Here is a 19486-nt window from a genome sequence, read left to right as displayed (position 1 = left end):
CTGCTCGCACAGGGAAGAACCATGTGCCATGTGCAGAGAGGGGTGAGGACGACCACAGGGGTGCTGCTTCTAGCCTGCCTGGCTTTCATATTTCGACATTTCTCCTTTATGACAATGATACAAAATGACCATAGCTCTTCTTGTGTCATCAGCTACACAGAGCCCTACTTAACTCTAGGACAACCCAACCCGAGACCTAACCTCTGGCTTCTAGGCAGAGGACGGAGGCACGGAGCCACGGGTCACGTGACCGCAGCTGGCAGAGCTGGACTTGGGACCCACATCTGTCCCCAGCCTAGGCTCTAAGCCTTGCCCAAGGCAGGAGGGAGCCACACCCTCACCTTCCACCCCGAGTCTGAGTCTGCCTAGCCTGAGGGAGGGGGGAGGCCGCTGGCCTCTCCTCTTGTTTCCCACACCGGCAGCCCAAGGGGACTGGCTTGAGCAGAGCTGAAGGAGGACATGGGGAGAGTCAGTGTTGGGCAGGGGACAGGCACAAGACAGCCTTCTCTATCCTGCAGAAACGCCTCAGAACACACCCTGGCCAGTGTCGGGAGAGGGGCTCCAACAGAGCCAAGTTCCAGTCTACAAAGCCCCAGTCCACCCTTGGAGGTGGTCTTATCTCTGTTTAGCTGGGCAAGAATCACAAACCCAAGTCATGAGTCAGAGGGCAGAAGGCCAGGGCCAGGTGGAGTCCCCTATGGCAGTGGGACTCCCATCAGGACTACTGGGCTGGCAAGAACCACAGGTCACACAAATTCCCATTGATTCTTTCTTGGCCCAGAGGTAGAGGTCAGAAAGGAGATGGTGGGAGAGGTTCGCGCCCATTCTCTACTCCACGGCCACTGCTGACCCAGGCGTGGCTGTGCCCTGGTCTCTCCATCAGAGACCACTCTACCACCCAGGGCAGACAGAGGGGCCCCATAGGCCAGCCCCTGCTCCAGTGCATCTTGGAGCAGCACCACAACCCACCATGCCTCTCCCTCTTGCTCCTGGGAGCTGGCCTAAGCCAGCACCACGTCAGTTAAAGGGTTAACTCCAACAGGAGCCTCTCATCTGACAGCTGCTCTGTTAAAAGCTTCTCTGTGTTCCAGCCCAGACACTGGAAACCGCCTGAAAGGCAGAGAGCCCTTGCTTTCCCATAAGGAACAATCTGGGCAGCCGGCCAGGGTCTGAGAGCCTCCAGGCCTAGCTGCCCACAGCATTTTGGGAACTGAGCAGGCTCCCAACAGGCCAGCTGGGGTGAACAGCCTGCTGAGGGCTTGGAGAGAGAAGGGGCTGAGACTGCAGGACGGCGTCCACGGGAGGCCGGTAGTAGGAATCCAGGTTAGCACAGTGAGTGGCCCCTACAGGAGTTTCTGGGGTGGGGCTCTGGGGTTAGTCCGTAAGAGCGCAGACTGGGCCCCCACACACGAGGCTTCTTGTAAATAGCATCAGAACCACTAAGAGGTCTCCTCTGGGGTGGCAGGTGGCCATGGCACGTTCACGTGGGGACTCTGGGTAACGGGGGCTTGGGATAAACAAAGTCTCTAGAGTACTCTGCCAGCCGCGGCAAAGCTGCCTTCTTCCCAGACAGAATTGTGGAGGCGACATGGAGCGAGAGCCTCACCACGGAGCTCTGGATGGAGGCAGTGTGCCACTGGGAAGGGTGTCTTACCCCTGACAGCAGTAAGATTGCCAGCATGTGCTAGGAAGAAAAAGCAGGAAAACTCTGGGATGATTCTATTATCGTTTTGCAATTCTCCACGGCAGACGGTATGGCCTCTTTGCCTATGACCAGCCCCCCACCCTTGGTATAATGCTGTGTTCAATACATAAACACATGTTTGTATAAAGCTTTCTTAAAGGCAGTAGAACAACCCACATTAAGTTCAGGACAAATTCCTGGAGGGTAGAGGGATGGGACAGGGAGGCACTGGTCCTATTGGTGAGGTCTGAATTGTGGGTGGGTGGTCACCGGCTGGTCTTCCTGTGCCCCTCAGACCCACTCCCTAACTGACCTTCTGCGTCCACAGACCACAGCACCTTTGCTCCCTCCCTCTGGTCAGTGGGAGGCAACACCAGCAGCTTGGGGGCGGAATAGGAGAGGGAGGTAGGGTACCATCGCCCACCCCCGCCCTTCAGGCCCTCCAAGGCCTGCCAGCTTCCTCACTGACCAGTGGGCTCTGTCCTCACCTGCCTGCTCTCTTCATCATGTCCTTTCAACGAAGCCCTTTGAGTATTTTGTCTGTGTCCTACCTCATGGAAACAATCTTGTAACTTTATATGCTGTCTAATTCACACAATATGAGACATATTAGTTTTAATGTGTATCAAGTAAATTAAAAAATTATTTTAAAGGTACCTGGGCTTCTGAGCTGGCTGCTGACAACACCATCGTTGTGGAATCTGCAAGAGGAGACAACAGGCAGTCAAGACACACCTCAGCAACCCCAGGCCGTGGCAAATAGGGCCGCCCACCCACCTGGCCTCCCAGGAACACACAGTGTATCCCAGAAAGCTTAAACAGGTCGAGCAGCCGTCATTTGGAATGGTCATGCAGAGGCAGGAGACTCAGCCCCTGCCCACACCCTGCACAGCAGTCACACTCCAATGGGACCCCTCAGAAGGGAGCAGCCAACAGGCTTCCCTGGGGAGGCACGGCTGGTGCTAGAGTAAAGAAGGAATAAGGAGAGAGCAGGTCAGTTAAATCTTATCTGCAGGAAAGCCCTCACGGTCCGTAATTCACAGTCTGAATCCATGTGCCCCCAAATCACAGCAGAGTCACATGAGACCCAGGCTCAAAGGCAGCAACAGATTTTGCTCTGGAGTTCCCAAGAGTCGAGCTGGGTAAGGTAGCATCTGGCCACCACCTGTAGATCCGGAGACCTACGGAATGTCAGGGCCTCCATCAGAGAATCAGTCTCTGGGTCAAAGCCCAGGTACTAAACTAGGTACTAGGTAATTTATTATGTTCACTATTGAACACAGTACTGAATTCACAAGTTTATGAGTGCTCACTTGTTGAAACCCATATACAACCCAGAAGGTAAGCGGTTTTGTGACCCATTTCACAGGTGAGGAAACAGAGGTATTACGGCCAGAATGGTGGTGCCAGGTGGGGCCATATGAGGGGATCCTAGTCTCTGCTCCAGCCGCTCCGCACACCACCCCCCGCCCCGCGTCTCTCAAGATGCCAGCTGGATGAGCCGCAGAAAACCCACCTACTTCTACAGACTTCCTTGAATTAAGTGTGCAGGTAGAACCTACGCGAGGAGGTGAACTCGAGTTGCCTTAACTTCTTTTTGGAATGAGGTAGGGTATAAAAAAAACATAAACCATGAAATCGCCGCTAAGTGAACCTGCTAACTCTGCAAATATTTTCAAAATGCCATTAAGAGCGGAGAGATTGCCAAAGATGAAGGGCGCTTGTGCTGGACGGATCCATTAAAATAATGGACAACAACCCACTCCCAACGTCAGTGAGGCTGAAAGGGACCGGCCTACAGGACCCTGGGGCCCGCCGCGACTGGCTGGAGGCGATAGGAAGAAGAATAAATCAGATTCAGAGCAAAGGTGGTCCGGGGAGCAGCCAGCGTCCTGAGTTATCCTGAGAGCCGAGAAGGGACGGGGTCAGCCAGCCCTGCACTGTCCCTTACAGACAGAGCACCGTGCAGTCCTGCTCAGTGAGAGGCCTTCCGGCTGGAATCGTTTTAATGCCCCAGTTTAAACGGTCCACATGTTAACGAAGATAAGGGATCATTAATTATATGTGAAGTGGCAAGGACTTGGGGAGTCTTCGGGTTTTAAGGCACAAGCTGCCCTTTCTGGGCAGAGACTGTGCCCAGCTCTTTGCTACAAAACAAATGAATGATTTATTATGTTTTCAATCCACAATCACCTCACGCAAGTGGGTACCATGACTCCCTCGTTACAGACAAGGAAACTGAGGCTCAGGCAGGTGGAGAAAATCACCCAGAACCACAAAGCATATCAGTAAGTGCGGGTGGGAGGTGGGCAAGCCTGCCGAACCACCCAGAGCCCGGATGGACGAGGTGGGGCGGGGGGTGGGCGGCAAGGGAGGTCATAGAGCATTTGCAAACTGTCTCCGGCTTATTTAAAAAGCTGTCTTGGCGGGAAGGCAGAGAGCCGCAGACAGAAGCAGATGGAGGCAGCTGGGACAGAAGCATTGTCGGGGATGCTACCTCTCCACGGGGGCTTCTCTCTCCCTGCAAGGAAGAACAGCCTCGCCAAGACGTGCCAGGAAAGAAAAGACACTGTGATGTCTTGTGTATAAATGCAACGAGAACTCAAGATGCTAGGAGGTCTCCTCGGAAAGACCACGATCACATGTCACGGCAGGATGAGATCAAAGACCACCCGAAGGAGGGAAGTCTGTGAGGGCTTTGCAGGCTGGAGCTCCCCGAGGAAGGGCTTCCCCCTGCCCGGCAGGTGGGGTGGGTCGCCAGCTCTCAAACAGCCTCACCCCTCTGAGGGTGGGGAGCACAGGGAAGGAGTGTAGTTCAGGCCAGATCCCTGCCTACCTGTGGTCATGACCTTGAGGTCCTCTCTGACCTCCTTTCCTCATCTACCTGCCCAACCTACCCCACAATGTCACCTCAAAGGGTGTGTGAGGGAGTGGAGGTGGACACTCCTTGTGTGTCCGGACACTTGCAGCATCCTGTGAGGATGTGGACAGCCATGCCATGGTGACAGTGGCCAACGGAGCCACCAGGACCTCCCAACCAGGCTCAGACCACGGGCATCCTGTCTGTGACTCTGTTTGGGCTTGGGTTCAGGACAGAGAATGGCCGTGGAGGAGCCAAGGGTTACCTCTGCAGCCCCCAGAAGGAGACCACGCACATGCAGGGGGCACAGGCTACCCGAGGCTCCCCCAGGTTCTTAATTACCTACAAGGAATGCAACTACCAAGTGTGGGGTCCTAGCTTGAGCCCAGGTGTCTCCTGCCTTTCTGCATCTCAGGCTGAGCTCCCAGGAGTACCCATGTGCCCGGCAGCGGGTGGACAGACCGAGGCCCTCAGGGCCCCCACTCAGTGCCAGCAGGAACTGCCAACCCCCCCCAAGGAAGGCAACCGGCAACATCTCAAAACGGCACCCTTGTTTGCCTCGATTCAGCAGGTCTGCTTAGGTCGACCCAAGACCCCTGAGACTGCCCACAGGGGCACTGGGCAGCCCCAACAAAGGAGGAGGAGATCGTTGGAGGTCCCCATTAAGGATGAGTAGAGGGCAGCCCCTGCCTGCGGTGTAGACACTAGGGCTCCTCCTCGTGGGAGAAGGCTGGCGGGAGACTCCGTTTCCCTTGACACTTTCTGAATCTGGAACATGTGCATCAAGAAATTAACTCATAGGCGACTGTGAGAGTGAGCAAGGATGCAGGGTGCACGCGTCCTCCCACAGCCCAGGCCAAACGGACTCACCAGTGACGCCCCGTGTGTCCCACAGCAACACACTGACCTTCCCGAGCCCCCAGAGCCCTGGACAGAACGGTACCACCCACCACACAGGTGACCATGAAGATTCAACACAGATGGGGTCCCTGCATGGTCTCCAAGTCATGAGTTCGAGCCCCACATTGTAGGCTGTACAGACGACTTAAAAACAGATTTTTCAGAAAAACCCAAAAGCGAAAACCAGCTAGTGTCTGGCACCCACTGGATGCTTCGATAACGCCTGTTACGTTGTCAAGAAGCGATTTCCAAACAGAAGTTAAGCAATGTCTTCGATGGACCGTGGGTTCTAGGAACGAGCTGCTGGGAAACCCAGGCTTGAGAGCTGAAGGCCTGCTCACAGCTAGCTGGGAAGCTGTGTGTTTGCTGAGCAAATGCAGAGCTCTGGGGGGCAGAGGCCCCAGCATCTGTGGCACGTCCCTCCTCCTCCACCTCACTCCCCATCTCCACAGGCTATGGCTGACATCAGGCCGCTTCTCCATAAACTCACTTGTCACCACCCCCAGCAAGAACCTAGAAGCACCAGGACCCACATCACCTCGGCCCCAGCCGAGGACATGTGTGTCGGCCAGAGGGCTCCCCACACCCCAGGCAACCGTGCTGTTAAGTTCCACCTTCTCAGCAAGCTCTGGCGAGGGGGGTCAGCGCCCCTCTGCTCCCCCAGTACGTCCACACCCTGTGTCTGCCCCGGTGACCAGGGACCACCACCCTGCTGACAGTCACTGCAGACAGGGGCACCCTTGAAAGGATGCATTACCTCTGAGGCTCTCCTCCCTGTGGGGCCAAGGACAACTCACCTGAAGTTCCTGAGGACTTTTCAGGGCCCACATCACACAGTCCCCATCGTTGCCCCACGACACAGCCCAAGAGGGTGAGGAACTTGGCCAAGGCCACCTGGCTGAGATCCAATCCATGGCTAGACTGGCTCTGTAGCCCACACCCAGACCACAAGTCATCCCCCTCACTGGCCGTTCCAGTCGCCCGAAGACGGAATGGGTCCTGGCCCTGGAGGGGTTTCCAACAGGGAGTGGGTGATCCCTTCTTAGGTGTGATGTGGGGAATCCACATATGGTGGCCTGATGGTCACAGGGGGGCCCGGAACCAGAAGCACCAGCATCACTGGGAACTTGTCGGAAATGCAGATTCTCAGGCCCACTGTAGACCTGGGCAGAATCAGGCTCATCGCAGGGGAACCCCGCAATCCAAGAACCCGTGTCCAACACACCCACTGGTGGACTCAAGGGCGAGAATCGCCCCAGTAAAGCATTACGTGGAACTCTTGTGCCGGAATCCATGTTCTGGTGTGCTCACCAGGGGGGTCAGGTGCAGGAACAGTGTCCACTCCACCTGTGTGACCCTCCCCTCCATGATGGGCAGAGCAACACTGGTCCATTGGTCCTGGAAGCCTGGCCCAATCCAGGACCTGTGGACATGTCTCGTCCCATTGCAAGGGACCTGGACTTGCAACAGAAGTGAAGTCGCTCATCTGGCGACCTCAGGGCAAAGAGGTTATCCTGGACCTCTGGCCTCCCCAAGGCCCCAACACATGTCCGCAGTCGGAAGCAGTGCGTCCGTCTAACTCGCCTACTGCAGCCCAGGTAGCACTTCCTGCACCTGTAACCCATCTCCTTGAACAGACCAGACCCCAGCACGCGGGGTTCCAGCCCCCGGGGCTCTGCCCGTGCTGGTCAGGCTTGTCACCACGTTGCCACCTCCAGGCAGGCTTCCTCCTCGCCTGGTCCTCGCTGGAGGCCAGACTCCCTCTGAGGAGCAGAACGGGACCAGAGTGAAACCCTAGCGCCTTCCCGCAGCCAGTACTCAGTGGCACATCTGTTCAAGCGGCCACATCCCAGGACCAGACCGGCCAGGGTCACAATACTTCCTTTGTGGGAGCCACTCAAATACTTCCGGCCCCAGAGGTCAGCCCTGGTGCACAATTAAAAAGACAGCAGACACAGCTCCCCTTCCTTGTGAAGACGTCAGGGTGGGGGCTGGGGGGGATGACCAGGGCCCTGAAGGCGGCAGAGACGCAGGGCTATATCCCTCATAAGCCAGTCTCGAGGGTACACAGGGACCCCAAGGTCACCTTCTGCACAGGTGCAGCCTGAAAGCACAGAGCAGGACCTGCAAACAGCTGCGGGGCTATGGGCCAAAGCGGCCACACAGGCTAAGCTTATCCCAGTTATCGGGGACAGCCGACCCCAGCCGCCGGCACTCACAGACACCCGGACAGAGAACATGGCTTGCTGGCCAATGCCTGCCCAAGAGATCATCTTCGCTCAGAGGGGAGAAAAAAATCAGGATGCTCCTACAAACACTGGCTCCCACAGTCACACCCAGCCCCTCCCCGACACGCAGAGCCCCACTCGCCTCTGCCCTACCTGGGGCCACGGCAGCATGTGGCTCTTTCCGTGCCTCACGTTTTACTTCATCGAGAAACGTGCGTGGGGACCCCAGCTAAGAGCACTCGGCAGAGCGGCCTCCCATCCCTCGTCTCTAGCAGCTTAGAATGCTGTGACCAGACTCCCACACGAATCTGAGGGGCCGGTTCCTCAGCTGGGTCTGGCTGAGGCACAGAGAGGCCCAGGAGACAACGGCTGAAGCTCCTGGGGCCCGAGAGCTCCCTGCAGCCGGCTGGGGCCCAAGGCTTAACAGAGCCTAGGCGATAGGTACTTTTATCTTCCCATTTCCCAGAGAAGAATCACAAGTCACTCCCCAAGGCCCGGCTGAGGGTCGCAGCAGGGCTGGAGCCCAGCTGAGTCCACACCTGCAGCCTCCCTGCCCCCACCGCCGCACCGGGTGACGGGATGCTTGCTGTGGGAACCTCGCTTTTCTCATCTGTGCAATGGGGACCCCAACAGCGTCACAGGGCATAAACAAGTGTAGGCCCGGCATTGCCCGGCACACTCCTGCAGGAGCCCAGCAATGTCAGCCACCGTCTCCCAGACTGTGAAGCCGCTGGGCGCGTTGGGTTCACCTCCACACCACATCTCCGCTGGACGGCCCTACGAGGTGCCACAGAGAGCTGAGAGAGCCCCGCACGCCAAGGGCCCGCATGTGCCAGCAAGGACGGGTAGCACCTGCAGCGCCAGTGACGAGTCAAGAACCCGGAACAAAAACCACAAGGGCAGGACCTGACAGAAAGGAAGTGTTCCCACCAGAAATACTCTGTGAGGAGATCTGCCAGGAGGCAAATACTCTTTCCAACCAGCTCTCACCTCTGCCCAGCCTGTCAGGGGACGCCATCCCGCAACAAGGCCCGTCAGCACTCACCTGCACATTCACCTGTGGGGAGAGCCATTTACCAAAATACAGCCAAGCTAAAAAGATAGTCCCCAGCCATTCAGAAGGGGGCTCCCCCAGAGGCCCACCGAGTCCAGTGTGAACCAATGGAGCCCACAGGCCCAGCAGGGACTCCCAGAACACCAAGGGCCCAGAGCCCTTCCTGATAGCCATGGGTCCCAGCTCAGCTCCTGGGACAGGACACTCTGGGCCAGGAGACCTGAAGGAACATCTCTAGTGGGGGGACGGGCAGCCCCGTGTGCACATGTGGGGAGCCTCAGAGACAGCTCCAGAGGAAGGGGCACCGCGTGTGTGTGTGTGTGTGTGTCTCTGTCTGTGCACCTGTATGTATGGGTGTCTGTGACCGTGTGTGTGTGTGTGTGTGTGTGTGTGTGTTGTGTGTTATGTGTCTGTGGCCGTGTGTGTGTGTGTGTGGTATGTGCTTATGCACCTGTATGTATCAGTGTCTGTGACCATGCACGCGTGTGTTGTGTGTCTGCACGCGCACACAACTCTGGGCCTGGGGCTCTGTACTTATGTTCCCTCACTAGTCCTCACCCGCCCCAGGCTGGTGCGACTGCCACCACATCTACGTAGAAGGGCTAGGCCACTGGGGAAATGCTGAAGCCTGCTCCTGAACACTGCCGTTTCTCTAGCTACGAGCTGCAGTGAAAAAGAATTCTGGGTCCCACGGAGCTCCTGACACAGGCTACCACCATCCAATACAGGACAGACCATTAATCATTTCTGTGTTTGAAACTCAGACTGAAAATGAGCTGAGTTGGGAAGGCCTGGAGTCTGTGCGGTGGTGGGCCACTTGGAGAGCCTTACCCTGAGCTCTGGTGCCAGGGCTCTGGCAGGGGGACGGGGACAGCTGGCCTCTGAACTCCAGGCAGAAGAAAGAGCAGGAAGGGGCTAGAGCCCCGGGGTGGGGGGGGAGGGCTGCTGGGCAGCTCATATGGGGGACCCAAGCTGAAGAGCCTGTGAAAAGTAGTAGCATCAAAACTCACAAAAATGGGGCACCTGAGTGGCTCAGTGGGTTAAAGCCTCTGCCTTCTGCTCAGGTCATGTTCTCGGAGTCCTGGGATCGAGCCCCGCGTCGGGCTCTCTGCTCCGCGGGGAGCCTGTTTCCCTTCCTCTCTCTCTGCCTGCCTCTCTGCCTACTTGTGATCTCTGTCTGTCAATTAAATAAAATCTTAAAAAAAAAAAACCTCACAAAAAAAAAATAACATTAGGAAAGTAGGGCAGTGTGTGAATTAGCATAAGCAGGATGGGAAACGTGGGAGGTGATGAGTTCACCCCCATCTCAGACACGTACCTTTGTCAACACTCATGTCTGTCCCTGGGGGTTTTCCTGAAATGTCTCATCAGCAGTGTAGGCCAGAAAGGCAGGTGGTCTTTCCATCAAGGGGACGGCCAAACACTGCATTGGGGAGCAGTCATTCTCCTGGGGTGATCTGCCCAGGACACCCTCCAGTGGACAAATGCCCCTGAAAACATCCCAGGGTCACTGGATCACTGACCCAGCTGCATTTAGGGAATTAGCTTTGCCTCAGGGAACAGCTGGGCACAAGCATTCACTGTGATGTCTGGCTGAGTTTCTCACCTCAATTTAAAAAAAAAAAGGGTAACCCTTTCCCTATCAATGGCCTCTTAAAAATAACTTCACATATTAACACACTTTCTCCACTTAAAAAAGGGGGGGTTTCCAGCAGTTATAAAGTCTTCAGGTTAAAGGTTAGGACTTTTTCCCCACTTGGCGGGAAGAAGGGAGAGGTACCACACCTTGTATGCTAAGACATTAATCATTCCCCCAAACGTGGTTTCATTTGTTGATTTCTTTAGTTATTTTAAACATTTACTTAATGCTAGATTTACCAGAACTTTGTACTGAGAGCCCACATGAGGCTATATTAAACGATCTTGATTTTCCCGGTTGCTAGTCACAGCAAGAAATAAACACATCAGCTTCATGAATTAACCCCTCACTCGGCTGGGTTAGCCACTGCCAACAAAATAAAGTCTGAAAGCCCAACAAGACTGAAGAGAAAGCTCAGAGTAATTTATTTTTCTTAATCTTTATTTTTTTAAGTAGGTTCCATGCCCTGTGTGGAACCCGAATGAGGAGCTTGAACTCACGACCCTGAGATCAAGACCTGAGCCGAGATCGAGTCACCTCAGCCACTGAGCCACCCAGGCGCCCTATTTTTCTTAATCTCCAAAGAGGCAACAAGTCATAAACATCATCCACCTTTATGAGACATGTTTATGAACAGAAACCAAAGACCATATTGAATGGAAGACAGAATTGGGCTCCCTCATGTCCTGAGCCAGCAAGTTCCCTAGAGTAGCCACGTGCCTGGATTTCCAGTCAGGCTGTGGGTGTGCAGGCAGTAGGAGGAGGAAGTAGGAGTCCGATCCCTGGGGACTGGAGAGAACCTGGTGACCACTGACATGAAGGAGAGCCATCAAGGAGCATCTTGGAGAGTACCAGTAAGAAACACGGCTTGACTCTCCCACAGTTAGAGATATGCAAGGGCCCTTAGTTCTAACCAGCTGTCACTCTGCGTCTCAGTTTTCCCATCTTCAAAATCAGAGGGGTCTGACCCGGCAGGCTGGTATACTCTTGTCCCACCCCCTGGTGCAGGGAGCCAGATCTTGGATTAGGCGGTTATCTCTGGGGATGGGGATGGGCACAGGGAGGAAAACACAGCTTCAGGAGAAAAGCTCCTTGTGAAAATGCAGGGTCTAGCTCCCCAGGGGAAGCACTCCCCACCCTACCTGTGAAGACCTTGCACACAGCAAACAAGACTATGAGGCTGAATCCAAATCCTCCTCCCGGGCAAGCCTGAGCCTCAGCTTAACAGAGTATAAAATGGGAATAATTTGAGTACCAACTCTTATTATTTTCACCTGTCAAATACGTTGGTGCTTTTTGCATGAAATAAGTGCACAGCAGAGTCGCAGGCAGAGCTGGGAGCTGGTCACAGGGGTAAGAAGGACCCCGTGGAGAAATACAGTGCTGGTCCCTGTGTGGGCCCAGTGCACCCGCCTGTCACCACTGTGGCTTCTGCGCAGCTCTGTCCTGCTCCTTCCCTGTCCTCCATGAAGCCCGCCCAGGAGGACCTCTGCAAACCCAGCTCCCCAGCAGCACACAGAGCTGGCCTTTGTGCTTCCCCACAGGATAACAGCTTTGGGGTTAATATCTCCAAATGCTGCAGACTACCACTTCAGTTCTCCAGGAAAGAAAACACTTTTTTTTTTTCTAAGAAGGAGAATAAAAATCACTTAAAACTCACTATTTTGAGCAGACTTCAGTATCTTTCAAGGGATTAATTGTTTGTTCTTGATAATTAAGAGCAGAAAAACCAAGCAGGCCATCCTCCAAATTTTACATTCTCTTTACTATTAAACCCAGGCAACTGGTGAATTTGCAGGGACTCCAAGGGAGACACAGCCCCCTCCTCCCACCCTCATTCCCATGAAAAAGGACTTCAAAAGGACACTTGTTCCTTTCCAGCCTAAGCCATCTGCAGTCACCAGTAAGACAAGCGACTGAGGGCTTCTCACCATGAATCACAAAAGACTGAGGGCTACACACCCCCAAAGCAGAAGGAACTAGCCCCAGGTGGGGGGAACTGGGGGTAGGAGACGGAGGATTGTGTCTACTGAAAGTACTCAGCCATCAAAAACCAAAATCCTTCTCCGCTGAGTAAAACATGCCCAACTGCAGGGAGCCAACTGACCGCAGCCCGCCAGGAGGCTGAGAGATGGATGGTCAGGGAAAGGTTCCGGAAAAAGGAGGGGGTATCCCAGGCCGGGTGAGAAAGAGAAGGGCGGGGAGAAGCATGGGACTTCCACGTACCGCAGAGCCAGGGTGTGGACGGGTGGCCGGACCCAGGAAGGGGGGAGGGTGCAGACTGGGGGCTCCGGGCCCAGCGGAGGGAGGGTGCGGAAGCGGAGGACCGGGAAGGAGAGGAAGGAGAGGAGACGGGGAGCGGGGAGAGTGGGGAGAGGAGGGAGAAGGGGGAGAGGGGGCCAGGACCCAGAGGGCCAGGACGAGGACCCAGGGGACCCAGGGGACCCAGGGGACCCAGAGGGCCCGGAGGAGGGTCGTAGCCGCCCCCTCCCCCACCCCCGGCGCGGCCCGCGCGCCCGGCCACACCCCCGCGTGCCCGCCGTCCCTCACCCGCGGCGCACGGCTCCCGCCGCGCGCTGACCGAGCCGTCCCGGCGCAGGAGGATGTCCGCCGTGTCCCGGATGCGCCGCCCGCCGCCCGGCGCGCCCCGCAGCCCGCGGCAGCCCTGGAAGCACACGGCCCACGCCTGCTCCTCGTTGATGGGCTGCTCGTACGCCTTCAGCACCTCCTCCAGGGACAGCTCCCACGGCTCCGGCCGCCCCGCGTCCCCCGCCCGCCGCCCCGCCGCCGCGTCGCCGCTGGAGCTGCCGGCCCGGGCCATGGCCGCCCCATCATCGCCTCCCGCGCGCCGGGCCGGTTTCCATAACAGCCGCGCCGAGGCGGCCGACGCACCCGCCGAGCGCGGGGGGGCGGGTCCCGCGCCGCCGGCCGCTGCTTTGTCATCCTCGGGCGGCCCCGCCCCGCGGAGCGGCCGCAGGTGAGGGCGGGGCTGGAGAGCGCAGGAGGGGCGGGCGCTGGGGGCGCGGAGCAGGGTGGAGCGGGGCGGGGAGGGCGCGGGGCGGGGCGGGGCGGGGCGGGGCGGGCGGAGGGGGCGAAGTGCGGGTCAGTGCCGCGAGGAAGGCGGCGCGGGGTGGGGGCGCGGGGCGGGAGAGGAAGGTTGCCGGGAGGCTGGGGGAGCGCGGAGCCGGGGCCAAAGGGAGGCGCGCTCTCGAGGCTTGCGTGCCGGTGTCCAGCCGAAGACACTGCAGTGACTGCGGGACCTCAGGCAGGTTTGATGCTGGAATGCAGGAGGGCGTCACGAGGCCTGTGAACCCACCTCCCCCCACCACCCCACACACATCTGACTTTGGTTGGGAGGAGCAGATACCTGCAGTGGCCTCTGTGGGAGGCCGGCTAGCAAGGTGACCTCAAGAGGTCACTTACTCTAGGGAAATGTGAGCCAGGGAGCCCCGCGCTGTGAACACTTGGGAAAGAACCCTGTCCTGCAGGAGACCCATGTCTGAATCAAACGCCCCTACTTATTTCGTTTTTGTTCTTTCTTTTTTTTCTTGTTCTTAAGTAATTTACTTTTAAATTATAAGATTTACAGTGCTTTGCTTATGCAAAATAGCGTCATGGAAATTAAACCAATCAATACACCGAAAGAGGGGCGCCTGGGTGGCTCAGCGGGTTCAGCCTCTGCCTTCGGCTCAGGTCATGATCCCAGGGTCCTCTGATCGAGCCCCACATCAGGCTCTCTGCTCCGTGGGGAGCCTGCTTCCCCCTCTTTCTCTGCCTCTCTGCCTACTTGTGATCTCTGTCTGTCAAATAAATAAATAAAATCTTTAAAAAAAAAAAAACAAAAGAGTACTTATCTGAAGCTTTGTCCTGTGAGGCATGACCAAAATGAGGAAGCAAAATCATCAGTCAGCTCACTAGATGTTCATAGAAACCATATCTTTTATCATCCTAGGTCATTTACTCACCCATCCTCAAAAAAAGTGCCGGATGAGCCATAGAAATGGCCCTATGGAGAGGAGGAAGCCAGACATGGCCTAAGGTTGCTGGTAGCAGTGAGAGGATCCCAAGCTCGTAGACGTGAGCCTAACGGCTGCTTTTAAGCCAAGAATCAGAAATGAGGTATGGATCCCCTAGAAGAGAAACCTGATCAAATTTTCCCAGGGCTCTAGGCTCTAGCAAGTAGGTGCGACTGACTTCTGAGCTGGTTAGTTGGAAGTCTAGGTACAGGACAAGTTCCACCTGTTAGTCACAAGTCAAAGTCAAGATAACCATTTCCTTCCTGTGCAAGGGTACCAAGCTCAGCCCATACTTTTGATTGAAAAGTCCAGTGAGTATTTTAAGCCCACCTGAGGGCTCATGAGGTCATAAGGAACTCATGTGGGTAAACTGATAGTCACCTGGGCCCCACACATGGAGGGAAAAGAGTACATACCTCCTTTTTTATTGTGAGCAGAGCAGCGCCTGGGTAAGATGGGAACTGGGGTTTATTTGAGTTGAAAGTTGACACCAAAGTTAAAACACTTGGCCGTTTGTCCATAGAATATCAGAATCAAAGAAATGTTAGTCCTTCCACAACTGGAACTTGCCACTCAGATCTTGCAAATAAAGGCACATATTTCCAGCTATTAAAGAGTTTCAACTGAGCAGCACAGTAGAAATGATTGGGGTCAATCATTAACCCAACTTGGAAAGCTGTGGATGAAGGTAATTTCTATAGTTATGAGATCACCTGTGGCCCACTCCTAAAAACACGTTCTTTATACTTCGTCTCCAGTAGATTTGGAATCCTGAGGAAGGGACATTTTCAGTCACTGGAGGCTGCTGTGCTTGGGGACAGGGTAGAAATATGTACATTGACTAAGCTCCAGGGCTCAGAATTGGAGAATTACTTCATCAGGTTATCACATTAGCAAAGGTGCTCCCTGAATATTCATCTCACAGTAGAGGCTATTCACACATACTTGGTGAGCCACTGGGTCTTGATGCCTTCTGCCTGGGAAGGGCCAGTGGAAAACCCACCCAGGTCCCTCCCCACCCCTTCTTAGTGGAAACAGCACACAAGGAAACACAGTCTCCGTAGGTGGGGAAGAGCTACAGGGGCGTGATGTGAGCCAGGAGCCCCACTGGTTATGTTGTTTTTTTCCCATGGTCTGTGTTTGATGCTTGGAGGAGACCTCATGTAGATAGTGCCCATACTGTGGCAAATGCAATTGGAGGGGTGGGTGGCTCGTAATTGCAGTTGGCCATGGATTAAAGAGCTCTAGGAAAAATACTTCTGAACATCTTTGCAGACACAGAAGCTAGAGGGTCCAAACTGTATGCTCCAGGGGGTCAAACACATGAGCTGGATTCCCAGGTGAACTACAGACTACAGTTACATTATTCCAGGAGAGCAATACAGGGTCCGCAGGCCAGGATGACGTCATAAGAGTGCTCTGAGTTCTTGCAGAAAAAGTTCAGAGCAAGTCATGTACTTGGCCAATTGAATATAAGAACAAAGACAATTTGAGATCAGAGGCCCATCTATTCCCTTAAGCACAAGTAGAACGGCTTCACTTGTGGTGATGGAATGCAGAGTTTTCTCTGCACCCCACCCCCCCGCCCTTACTCATTCCACTTCAGATTAAAAAGCAGGTCGGTTTCTCTCGAGGGACCCATGCACACTGAGGGCAGTGAGCCACCAGGCCCCCTCTTGCCACAATTCAGAGGTCCCTGAATGCCCTCTTTGTCATGCTCCTTGCAGCCGGTCCGGGCTCAGGGGTCCAGGAGGAAAAGCTGAAACTCAAGAGGCCATGGTTTTGTACGTGAGGTTTATTTTGGGATAATGATAAAGTCACGAATCCCAAGAGATGCCAGATAGAGCCAGGCTGTGCTTGATCTCTGAAAGGGAGCACAGGACAGCTCCAAGGAAGGGCCCTGGGACTGGGCATTCCTTCAAGACACAGTGGCTAAATATAGCTGAGCCTGAACAGAGGCAGAGCAGGAGGAGGAAACCCAGGGCACAGGAGGGGACACCAGAGTTCCAGAGCTCAGCCCAGATAGCAAGAAGGAACCCTAGGAGGTTATGGAAAGTGGAGAGGACAGCAGACAGGACTGTTCTGTGTGGCACAGGACAGGGAGTAGAGGGCACACCTTGAGGACACTGTTTGCTTCCTACCGGAGACATTCGAGGTATTTACAAAGCAAGAATTGATTTGTGGTTGAACAGGTAATGCAGGATGGTTCAACATGAGCCAAGGACTTTGCAAATGTCTCACCCTGACACTGGCTGCTGTGCGATCCTATCGTACCAGGTCTTTCTCACAGCCTGAAGTAAAGGACGTTTTACATCGCAGCTGACAACCTATCTTGATGTTGGGATGAGACTCAGAGGCCTGTGTGGGGCCAAGCTTTGTAAAACTGTAGAAATAACTGTGCAAATTGCTGTTGACTCATTTGACTGGTTTGATGTTCTGAGGTACAAAAAGGCATGAACAGAGAAATCTTCCAGAACACACTGACCCCAGACAGTCACTGCGACTGATCTTGTACTGGTCCTTCCAGAAACTCTGGATGCCTGTTACATACACACCTCCTTTTCACACAGAGAGGCTTGTCGTACACTGCCCCCCGGTCCTGTGTTCTGCTTTGTTCTATCAGTGTAAAGAGGGTTCGCAGCCTTCTGTACAGTGCATATCCCTTTGTTGGGGCACCGTAATCGCCCCACCTGATGCACAAGCAGGTTGCTCCCAGTCTTGACTAAATGACCTCATACGTAGGATAGGCTCCAAGATGGCGTGGACGTCTTTGGCTTACCTGCTGCTGTTCCAAGTTCCCCACACACTGTGGGAGTGCAGCAGACACTTTACGCTTTTTTTTTTTTTTTTTTTTTAAGATTTTATTTGACAGAAAGAGACAGAGAGAGAGAGGGAACACAAGCAGGGAGAGCAGGAGAGGGAGGAGCAAGCTCCTTGCCGAGCAGGGAGTGGGACAGTGGGACGTGAGGCTGGATCCCAGGACCCTGGGATCATGACCTGAGCCGAAGACAGACACCTAATGACTGAGCCACCCAGGCACCCCAACACTTACACTTTTATATGTGCTCAGTATAAATTCTAGAAAACAGACTTGCTGGGTTGAAGGATCCATACTCAGTATTTGGATAAGTATCATCAAAACAACCCTCGCGCAGGCTGGACCAGTTTACTTTCCCACTGGTAATGTTAAAGGCTGTCGGTTTTCCTAAGCGCTCAGCCTGGGATTAAACTTTTGAATCTTTGATGGGGGAAGAGTGGCCTAGCTCCCATTTCTCTTATTAGGGTAAAATTAAAGGGCAGATTCTTTAAAAAAATTCGATTGCACAAGTGTTTATGGATCCATTTCTATATGCTGGACAGTGTTCTGATAGGAGTAGAGCTGTGAATGAACAGACACCGGTCATTGGGTAATCCAGGACCGGCTCATCACAAGTTCCTTGACTAACTACATCTGCAAAGACCCTATTCCCAAATAAGGTTGGTCACATTCACAGATTCCAGGTCAGGACATGGACAGACCTTTCTGGGGGTCCACCATGTAACCCTCTGGGGAAAACTGCCAGTAGCAGAATGTGCCACAAAGCGTAGGGGTGCTCACTACACTACTTAGGGCTGTGCACTCAGGATGAAAAGAGGGAAGAAAGCAAGGCCAGTTTTTGTAAAGAATTTCCCCAGTAAAGCAATAAAAAAGGATTTTTTCCAATCTTGACCCTTGAAACTGTCGAATAAACGTAGTTTTAAGATTCTGTATCCTGGACTCCCAAGATTTCCTAAGGGAGGAAAGGGCTCAGCAGCGAAGCCCCTGGGCCTGGGACGGAGCACGGCTGAATTTTCACTAAGGACCCTATGTGGCCCCAAAATTAAAGGCAAATAATTGTGCATGTGTGGTCTTGACCCAGCAATTTTGCTAAGTGGAGTTTTATCCTAAGGCCATAAAGACAAGTCCGCATCCTCAAACGCGTAAGGGAGACCCATGGCGGAGGGCTCATCCACTTGGCAACAGTGCTGGTCGCCTCACCCAAGGCCTTGCCGTAGAACACCGTGAAATGATTGAGGAGGATTTAAGGGGGGGTGACAGCTCCGTTGGTAAAGATGTCCATGAGTTATTGTGGATGAAGAACACAGAGTATAGGGTGCATGGGGGGCTCCATCAGTGAAGCATCTGCCATCAGTTCAGGTAGTGATCCTGGGGTCCTGGGAGCCCCAAGTTGGGCTCCCTGCTCAGCAGGGAGTCTAGTGTTCCCTCTGCCCCTCCCCCTCGCTCATGTTCTCTTCCTCTCTCTCAAATAAATCTTTGAAAAAAAAAAAAAAAACAGAGTAGAAAGCAGCAATTTTTTTTTAAAGATTCTATTTATTTATTTGATAGAGATCACAAGTAGGCAGAGAGGCAGGCAGAGAGAGAGAGAGGGGGAAGCAGGCTCCATGCTGAGCAGAGAGCCGGATGCAGGGCTCGATCCCATGGACCTGAGATCATGACCTGAGCCGAAGGCAGAGGCTTTAACCCACTGAGCCGCACAGGCGCCCCAGAAAGCAGCAATTAAAAAAAAAAAAAAAAAGTTTGCTCAGGCACCTGGGGGGCTCAGTCAATTAAGCGTCTGACTCTTGGTTTTGCCTTGGGTCATGATCTCAGGGTTGTGGGATGGCCCCTGAGTTGGGCCCTGTGCTCAATGGGGAGTCTGCTACTCTCACTCTCTCTCTCTGCCCCCCCACAACATGTTTTCTGCCAAATAAATAAATCTTAAAAAAAAAAAAAAAAACTATTTGCAAAGCAGAAAACTTTCTTGAAAGATGTGCAGTAGGGACATCTGGGGGTCTCAGTCGTTGAAGCGTCTGCCTTTAGCTTCAGGGTCCTGGGATCAAGTTCCACATCGGGCTCCCTGCTCAGCGGGGAACCTGCATTTCCCTCTCCCACTGCTTGTGCTCTCTCTTTCCATGAAATACTTTTTTTTTTTTTTCTTACGATTTTATTTGACAGAGAAACACAGCAAGAGAGGGAACACAAGCAGGTTCATTCAGTGTCATTTGTCAATTACTTCTGTAATTGTGGCGTAACACCCTTTCTGTTTGCAACAAGGAAGACCTCTTATCTCCTCTCCACACCATAC

At 54.1% G+C, this 19486-nt stretch overlaps 1 protein-coding gene across 1 annotated transcript in view; it reads right to left on the bottom strand.

Moving 5' to 3' along the window:
• The window catches only part of LOC111152980 (spire type actin nucleation factor 2), a 32104-nt gene extending 18894 nt beyond the window's left edge, over nt 1-13210 (bottom strand). The window contains exons 1-2 of the mRNA XM_022511763.1: nt 12916-13210; nt 2342-2385 (exon numbers count right to left, since the gene is read on the bottom strand). Coding sequence (XP_022367471.1) covers nt 2342-2385; nt 12916-13186 — 315 coding nt within the window. The 5' untranslated portion in view covers nt 13187-13210. The remainder of the gene's footprint in view (nt 1-2341; nt 2386-12915) is intronic.
• Nucleotides 13211-19486: the final 6276 nt, after the last annotated feature.

Source organism: Enhydra lutris, unplaced genomic scaffold (assembly GCF_002288905.1).
Source record: "Enhydra lutris kenyoni isolate GAN:26980312 unplaced genomic scaffold, ASM228890v2 scaffoldscaffold30, whole genome shotgun sequence".
NCBI lineage: Eukaryota > Metazoa > Chordata > Mammalia > Carnivora > Mustelidae > Enhydra > Enhydra lutris.
Note: the sequence above shows the minus strand (reverse complement) of the source record. Positions and strands in the feature narration are given on the sequence as shown.